Below are 9,544 nucleotides of genomic sequence, written 5' to 3'. Positions count from 1 at the left end.
CAGGAGCTTTCTCCAGGTCTCCCATGTGGGTGCAGGGGCCCAAGGACTTGGGACATCTTCTACTGTGTTCCCAGGCCATAGTAGAGAGCTGGATCAGAAGTCGAATTGCCAGGAATCCAACCAGTGCCCATATGGAATGCTGGTACTGCAGGTGGCAGCTTTACCTGCTGTGCCACAGTGCCAGCCCCGATTAATTTTATTTTTGATTGGCATAATACATGAGTGTTTAAAACTAGTCTGAAATAAAATCTTAAAAATGTTCCTTGTTTGAAAGAATTGTTTCTGCAGTGTAAATTCTAAGAAAGTAGTGCAAACACACTGCTCTTCATGCATTAGGAGTAGGATATTCTTCAGAAAGGTGAGACTATGCACTTAGGTTTTGCAATAACAAGCAGTCTTGTTCTCTGAAGAAAGCCTCTCAAGCAAATTTTTCATTCATAGACACAAACATGTCCTCGTGCAGCAGACAAGAAAGTAGGATGTGAGCATTTGATGTCCACCGTCTCCATATCATGTATAACTATACTCTGACATTCAATGGATGCCACACTTGGGTCTGAAATATAGAAGATTTGAACATTTGTCCACCTGTCTCTCAGAGCTGTTAATCATCATATTCTTCAACAAACTCCATTTTTTATAATTTCAGAATATAATCTGTGTATTTTTCATAGGATTTCAAATTAACCTAATTAAACTATCTATAAAATTAACATCATTGAGATAATGTTACCAAGTGATGCGACTTATAGCTTAATTCTAATATGTCAAATTTGTATCGGTGTCATAGGAAACTCATTGCTCTTGATGGTATATATGTACACCTTTGTAATTGAGCCTCATCTGAAAAACCCATAGATTGGATTTTCATGCACCTGACAGTAGTCAATATTTCAACTATAATGATCTGGTCAGTACCAGAACTCATGTCATCCTTTGGAGTCAAAAATTTGTTTGATGATATTGGTTGTCAAACATTTCTGTATGTATCCAGAGTGATTTGAGGTCTTTCCATAGGTACTACCTTTCTCCTTTCTCCTAAGTGTATTTCAGGCCATCACTGTCAGTCCCAGTCATTCTAAATGGGCGAGGCTGAAATCTAAACACTCCAAGTGGATTTTCCCCTCTTTACTCTTTTATTGGATCATCAACATGCTGATCTACATCCATGTCATTGAAAGAGTAAGAGCCAAATGGAATTTTACCGTGGTCAGTCAGGGATATGTTAATGCACATTGTCAATCCAGGAAGCTCAGAAACCATGAATCAAGGTAATTTATAAGTATCATAGTGATTCATGATGTATTTTCCAGAAGATGTCAAATTATCCTAATTAAAACATCTAAACATCATTGAGATAATGTCACCAAGTGACATGGTTTATAGCTGTTTTCTAATATGTCAGATTTTTTTTGGTGTCTTGGCAAACTCATTTCTCTTCATGATTTATATTTACACCCTCCTAATTGAGCCTCATCTGAAGAAGCCCATAGATTCCATTTTCATGCACCTGACAGGGGTCAATATTGTAACCATTGTGTTCCAGTCAATACCAGAGATCATGTCATCCTTTGGAGTCAAACGTTTCCTAGATAATGCTGGCTGTCAAACTTTTCTGTACACGTACAGAGTCACCCGAGGTCTTTCCATCTGCACCACCTCTTTCCTGAGTGTATTTCAAGCCATCACTATCAGTCCCAGTCATTCTAAATGGGCAAGACTGAAATCTAAGCTGTCCACCTGGATTTTCCCCTCTTTCCTTTTCTTCTGGATCATCAACTTGCTGATCTACACCCACATCATTGAAGCTGTAAGAGCCAAATGGAATTTCACTGTGGTTGGTCAGGGATATGTTAGTGTATATTGTCAATCTAGGAAGCTTGGAGACCACGAATCAAGGTCATTTATAAGTATTTTGGTGATTCACGATGCAGTGTTCCTGGCACTGATGATCTTATCCAGCCTCTACATGGTGTGGATCCTCTACAGACACCGCAGGAGGGCCCAGCACATTCATACCTCCAGCCTCTCTTCCAAGACGTCTCCAGAAAACAAAGCCACCCACACTATCCTTTGGATGGTATTTTGCTTTGTGTTCTTTTATTTGTCAAACAACTGTTTGACCTTTTATGGATTTTATACATCTGAGAAAAATGGAAGGTTCGAGGGTATTGGTGGAATTTTAGCATCATGCTACCCGACATTTTGCCCCTTTTTTCTGATGAAACATAACAAAATTATTCTCAAACTGACTTCCTTCGTTTCAAATATGATAATGACCTGTTGTCCATGAGCATTTAGTGGCTGATCTGACATCATCTTCAACAGAGGAGTCTCCATCCAGATTATATGAGGAAAAGCCACAGGGCCATGGGGCACTGGAAATGGGGCTAGTTTGAGTGGAACTAAGCAGCCCATTTTAAAACATTCACATTTTGGAATGTTAACATGAATCAAAATGTATTAATATTCACATAGATTACACAGTTAAGTAACATTTTGGGTTAAATGAATGTGTTGAATATTATTAAGCTAATTTTATCTGCTTGATTTTGTCCTTTTGAATTTTGTCCTTTTGAGTTACTAGAAAATACAAAGTCATATTTGGGCTTACCTTTTATTTCTGTTAAACAGTGTCGTTCATAAAGACTTCCCTTATCTATTCAATAAATAAAACCTCCCTTGCATATTTCAGGGACTCACCTAGAGGCTGGATGTGCCCCAGTGGCCCTAAGGTAAAATTAAGTAAAGAGAACACTAAAGAATGGCTGTGATGCAGGAAAGATAGTTGTGTCTGTGCAAACAGAGGTGATTAAGAGGATGGGAAGCTGTGGGAGATTCAATACCTAATACTGAGTACAATGCAGGGGCATCTCCCAGCATCTGTGTAAATTTAACCATAATGGTCCCCTCCCCTTCCTATGCTGTTGTATTTATTATTTGGATCCAATCGATTGGGATGTCAGTGAGAAGTATCTCTACATTTAAATACTCATCAGCAGGGGCCTGATTCTTTCACATAGCTCCATAGTGCACTGGTTTGCAGTATATTTACTTTGCAAAACCTTTCAACCAACATCAGTTTTTTCTCAGTATCATCTCTCACATCTTAAATTCTCTGTCCTACTTACCTCATTGTTCAGTTCCAGTCCCCAGGGACAAAACATTGGTGACTGTAGCTTGAACCTTTGCCTGTATCTTTGCTTGCATGGCTAAGGAATTCCACCTCGCCTGTCCAAAGACTCCAAGACTTGGATTCTAATCTTTCAAGAACTCCCTTTTTAAAGCAGTGGCAGTTCCTCTTGCTCCATGAACGTTCACTGTGGCCACACCCAGTCCCCAGCACCCAGATCCAGACCAGCACAGCTGCCCTCACCCCTCACCCCTCCCTGGCTGCCCCCCGTGGTGTCTACTCTGGACCAACGACCCCACCACCGTGCCTGTCAGGTCTCCGCTCACGCCCATTGGTCCCAGGCGTCGCCTCTGAGCGGCCCCTAAATTCGCAGAGGAAATCATGCAGTTGCTGTGCTCTGTCCCGTGTCTCCAGTGGCTGCTGAGAGCGCTGAGGACTCTCCTGTCAGGCTGCCGGATGCTCAGGTGAAATCGCCACTTCCGGGTCAGCTGATGCTCCTGACCCAGAGCCTCTCAGGAGGCTCCGCCCAGAGGACGCAGAGCGGTGACGTCATGGACAGACCCCAATGTTCGCACTGCTGGCTCCAGATGAGGCCTCGCGGAAGTCCTGTGTGTCTCCAGCTTTGCCAAGACCACCTCTGCCCTTGGTAAAATCCCCAATCCACAGGTATTCCCAGCACAGAGCGAATTCACAGGAAATCCCCTGGTGAGGGTAACCGTCACTGAGATTTCCTGCATGCGTGCCCTGCACATCCACGGGTTCTCCCCAGGCTGCCATTTTGACAGAATCTGGTGGGCTTGGAGGCTGAGAGAGCAGACATTGATTTTCTCAGGCTCGTGGGGCTGGCGTCTGGGATGAGGGCGCCAGCGCGGCCGGGCCGTGGGAGCGCTCTCCCCCTGGCTGCTGGCGGCCATTTGTCACTGTGCCCTCCCAGGGGAGAGGGGGAGCTCTGGTCTCCTCGTGAGGAACAGAGCTCTGACGGGACCAGAGCCCCCACTCACGGCATCGTCACTTTCCTTCTGTCGAGACCTCATCTCCAAATACAGTCCCACGTGGCCCTGGGCCTTCAGTGTTTGTATTTCAGGGCAGTACTCAGTCTGTGACACACACACCTACACATACACACCTACACACACACATACACACACACGTGTCATATTGACACCTAGAAACCCCCATACCTCTTGAATATATAACATATATCACTTGAGTGTGTAACTTTATACCACTACTTAGGTGTTTTTGGGGGGGCAAAGGTCATTTTCTTTTTGAGTAGTTCCTGCCTCATCTTCCTCAGGCGACAGATGATGAGTGAACCAGGTCACATGCAGTGCACATCTGCGGACTTCTTCCCCCGCCCCCCTGAAACCCATAACATTGGTTCCCTGATTGTGTCTGGTGCCATTCGTCTGATCATCCCCAAAGTGGCAGAATCTGAATTCAGCTCAAGCAGGTTCAGAATGCATTGTGCTTCCAAAACAAAATGGTAAAATCCTAGTAAAATGCCACCTACAAGGTGTTTCTCCCCCACAACTTGTAAGGATTTTTACAACTAGGATCTTGAGTACTTGCCTTACATAAGTCTCCTTTCTACTGATGTTATTGATGGGCTTCAAACAAAGCTCTTCAGGTCCTTCATCGTGGTTCACTGAATGTTTCCTGTGTTTCTGGTTCTGGAAGGGTTTTGCAGTATTCAGGTGATTATGTCTTTAAGTGTTTTAGAGCTCGTAGAAGAATAAATCATTATTTTTGGAGATATTTTTAACAGAAGTGTTGATTTCTTTAATGGTCATTCAACTCTTGTGTTTTTGTCTGTTCACTGTGTTTTATATTTTAATTTTTTTTTGGAGGATCAGAAAGACACACAGGTAGACAGACCATCAAATACTCTTACCTGCATGTTCTCACCCCAGATGCCCACAGCACCCAGTTACTGGGCCTGACTGATGGTGAGATCCAGGAATCATGCCAGGTCTCCTACATGGGTGGCAGAAACCCATTTACTTGAGTCATCAGCTGCTCCCTTAAAGCGTGTGCATCAGGCTGAATCCCTAATTGGAAGCCCCAGAGCTGGGGTTTGGACTTAGACCCTTGGCTACAGGATGTCAGCATGCCAAGTGATATCTTCACTGCCAGGCCAAACACGCACCCCTGTCAGTTTTTCATTAGGTAAAAATTTTGTTTTTGGTATTTTGTACTTACCAAGTGGGAGCATTGCCTCAACCCTTCCATGGCAGCTGGCTGTCATATAACACACATATGTGAACTGAAATAACTCTGTGTGACTGTGTGAATATGGGAGTCATTAAACTTCATGAGCATCGAATGTGTTTCACAAAAGATACATCCAGGAAGTTCCAGGATGTTTCAAGATAAAAAATGGAAGATTGCAATCTGGGCAAAAATTGAATCCATACACAACTGCTGCTATTGTTGTGTCACCACACATACAAGTTTTGCTGGAACAACATTACTGGATATAAGGATTTCTTTAAACTTTTAAAATTTGTTCATTAATATGAAGAGAACAGATGTTATGCATTCCATACTTCCAACCACACTTCCAACACTCCCTGGCTCCACCCCCCCCCCAGTACCCATCCCTTCCTCCCTGTACTTCATTAGGTTTTGCAGAAACATAGTTTTAATCCATTCTGTAGTCACAGACTCATTTCACCATTAATCATAATACTCAATAAGTAGTAAGTAGGAAGACTTGGCTGGCCTGTGACTTAGCAGGTAAGTGGCAGCCTACAGCATCCATTTGATCCTGGCTGCTCCACTTCCAATATAGTTTCCTGCTAACAGGCCTGGGAAAAACAGAATATGGCCCATGTTCTGGGGTCCCTACGCCCACTTGGGGAACCCAGAGAAAGCATGTGGTCCCTTGCTTTTGCTCCAGCCCTGGCCATTGCGACCATTTGGGGTATGAACCAGTGGAGGAAGACCACACACTCTCTCTGCTTCTGCCTCGCCAGTGTCAGCTCCCCACCTTTCAAAGCAGCTTCCTTGTGAGGTGCCTGAGAAAACAGCAGAGAATGGCCCAAGCACTTGGGCCCAAGCAATTCCACAAAGATGATCCTGGCTCCAGGCTACAGCCTGGACCAAGCTTAGTCATTTTGGCATTTGGGGAATGAACCAGCAGATGAAAGATTTCTCTCCTTCATTCAGCATTTCAAATGAATACATAAATGTTTAAAAATGAATAACAGAGTAACTCCCCAAAAAGCCATTAGTAGGATTGAAGAGAGATATAGAAATTCATAGACAATAAACCACAAATTGGAAAGGGAAAGTAAAGTCAAACATAAAGTCTTGAAAAATAAAATTAAGAAACTAATAATGAAATCATGATTGCCACTAGCTGCGTGGAGATGAACTTCTGATAATGTCATCCTGAAGTTTACTTTCTGACACTGCTCAGCTGGGGAAATGCAGCCCCAGATGCTGACTTTCCACTGCCCATGATTTATTTTGCACCTGGGAGGGTGATTTGGGACTCTTCCGGGTGCATCAGTGAGGCAAAAATCAAGGTCATGGAGGCAGCAGGTGACAAGGTGACCGGTGTCCACAAGGAAGAGATGTCCCACTGGCTCATGCCTGATATACGGTCAGTGCCATGCAGACCCAGCCTTCCAGGATGCTCCCTGTGTTCATTTCTTAGCAGTTAGGTGGAGGATGTGAATTGATTTGCTTAACATTTTTGTCCCTGGACTGACATTTTGTCTGCGGGGCTGGTTTTGATAATTACTAAAACATCTTGGTTAGAGTCTCCCACTGCAATGTTTGATTTCCTACATCTTCCTGTTATTTTATATGTGTTTAGCATTATAGATAATGGTTCTATGTTCATTTGTATGTACTCATTTAAAGCTTAAATATGCCTACATGGCCTTTTATATACCCAGTTATTGTCCTCCCTAAGTTTGACTTGCCTGATCTGATTGAAGTGGTGCCTATTTTCTCTCTTGGTAGTTTACACAGAGTGGGCATTTTCTATTGAAAACAATTTTGCCTTTTTATATGTTGTTAGACAACGCACACCTGGCATAGTGTGCTTTTTCATTCAGCTTTATTGAAGTATAAATAAAGTGAAAACGTATATATTGAACATGTACAATGTGATGACTTGGTATCCTTAGGCATTGTGAAATGAATATCACAATCAAGCTGATTAACACATCCATCACTTTTTTTTGTGGTGAAAGCATTTAGCACCTACTTTGTTAGCGAACTCCAAGAGTGCACTGCAGTGCTGTTAGCAGTCGTCACCGTGCTTTACTTCAGATTCCCAAACATTCTTCATCCTGTGACTGAAAGACTGTATCCTTTCACCAACATCGCCCCATTTCCTTATCCACTCCTCAGCTCCTGGGAACCACCTTCCTCCTCTGCTTCTGTCAACATTTTCTGATTCCACATTCAGGTGAGGCCATACAATATTTGTCTTTCTTTGTTGGCTAATTTCTCATAGCTTAATGTCTCTGGTTCATTTATGTTGTCATAAATGGCAGGATCTCTTTTTAACAAATCATGCCATCGGCACCATGGTTCAATAGGCTAATCCTCCGCCTGCGGCGCCGGTACCCCAGGTTCTAGTCCCGGTCGGGGTGCCGGATTCTGTCCCAGTTGCCCCTCTTCCAGTCCAGCTCTCTGCTATGGCCCGGAGTGCAGTGTAGGATGGCCCAAATCCTTGGGCCCTGCACCCACATGGGAGACCAGGAGAAGCACCTGGCTCCTGGCTTTGGATCAGCACGGTGTGCCAGCTGCAGCGGCCATTGGTGGGTGAACCAACAGTAAAGGAAGACCTTCCTCTCTCTCTCTCTCTCTCTCTCTCTCTCTCTCACTCTCTCTCACTGTCCACTCTGCCTGTCAAAAAAAAAAAAAACCAACAAATCATCCCATCTTGTTTTTCATTGACATACACTAATTGCATGTATTTATGGAATACAGTGTGATAGTTCAGTACAGTTATGCAATATGTCATGATCAAATCAGGGTATTTAACACTTCCATCTCCCTAAACATCTACCATTTCTTTGTGATAGGAACCCTTGAACTTCCATCTCCCTGCTACTTATAAATATATGGAATAGGTAGCTGCCAGATCTCCTTTCAAAAGACTGAATAATGTTCCATCGTATCACACCACATTTTCTTTATCCACTCACCCACTGTCAGACTGAGGCTGTTTGCACATCTCGGCTATTATGAGGAATGCTGCAGTGAACACGGTGTGTGGATATCTGTAGGACACTCAGCTCATTGTGGTGGAATCCACACCTAGAAGTGGTGTTCCTGGATCATATGGAATTTCTATTTTTAATGCATCAGGGATTTCTATACAGTTTTCCTTAATGTCTGTACCAATTTACCTTCCTTCCCACCAACAGTGCAAAGTTTCAGTTGGCATTTCCCTGATGATCAATGAAGTTGAGCATCTTTTCATACATCAGTCATTCATTTGTACATCTTCATTAGAAAAATGTCCTTCAGTTCTTCAGTTCTTCCATCCACTGCTTTACTCCCCAAATGTCTGCAACAGCCAGAGCTGGACCGGTCTGAAGCCAGGAGCCAGGAGCTTCATCCAGGTCTTCCACATGGGCACAAGGGCCCAAGCACTTGGACTGTATTCCGCTGCCCCTTTCCCCAGGCACATTAACAGGGAGCTGGATTGGAAGTGGAGCAGCTGAGACTCAAACTGGTGCCCCAAGGGCTGCTGGCCTTGCAGGCCTTGTCTTTACAGGATATGCCACAATGCCAGCCTCCCCTCCCCTTTTTCTTTAATTGCCTGTGTCTTTCATAAAAATAATTGCTCAGGTAAATGTCAGGAAGTTTTTCCTCCTTATAACTTACGAGTGACAGATCTTGCTTTGTGTTTAATCCATGTTGGGTTGACATTGAATGTGGTTCTGTAAGGGTAAAATATTCTTTTGCATGTGAATGTACACTCTTCCCAGTAACAGTGTTTGAAGACCACGCTTTCTGCCCCCCGTGTATCCTGGGATATTAAGAAGATCACCCATCTGTATTTACGTACAGTATTTATCTCTGCTCACTTACAGTTGGTTACTAAAGTCTTCTTTGGTTGTATTGTATTTATCTGATTATCCATGATGTGTTTAGTTTTGTGTTGGTGCATTTGAAGGTGCCAACACTTGTTTTTCACTTAAAAAAAAGATTTATCTATTTATTTGAGAGGTAGAGTTAGAGTTACAGAGAGAGCGAGTGACAGAGAGAAAGGTCTTCCATGTGCTGGTTCACTCCCCAAATGGCCACAATGGCTGGAGCTGGGTTGATCTGATGCCAGGAGTCAGGAGCTTCTTCTAGGTCTCCTATGTGGATGTAGGGGTCCAAGCACTTGGGCCATCTTCCACGGTTTCCCAGGCCATACAGAGAGCTTGATTGGAA

At 43.6% G+C, this 9,544-nt stretch overlaps 1 protein-coding gene and 1 pseudogene across 1 annotated transcript; both read left to right on the top strand.

The window, feature by feature from the left end:
* Nucleotides 1-726: 726 nt before the first annotated feature.
* LOC133747598 (vomeronasal type-1 receptor 3-like) lies at nucleotides 727-1,356 on the top strand (annotated as a pseudogene).
* A 4-nt stretch (nucleotides 1,357-1,360) lies between these two features.
* Nucleotides 1,361-2,293, top strand: LOC133747597 (vomeronasal type-1 receptor 4-like). The gene has a single exon (XM_062175925.1). It carries the CDS (start codon nucleotides 1,361-1,363, stop codon nucleotides 2,291-2,293), a length of 933 nt encoding a protein of 310 aa, XP_062031909.1.
* Nucleotides 2,294-9,544: the final 7,251 nt, after the last annotated feature.

This window comes from Lepus europaeus, chromosome 19 (assembly GCF_033115175.1).
Source record: "Lepus europaeus isolate LE1 chromosome 19, mLepTim1.pri, whole genome shotgun sequence".
In the NCBI taxonomy this organism is placed as follows: Eukaryota; Metazoa; Chordata; class Mammalia; order Lagomorpha; family Leporidae; genus Lepus; species Lepus europaeus.
The sequence above is the reverse complement of the archived record's forward strand: the minus strand, read 5'-3'. Positions and strand labels throughout refer to the sequence as shown.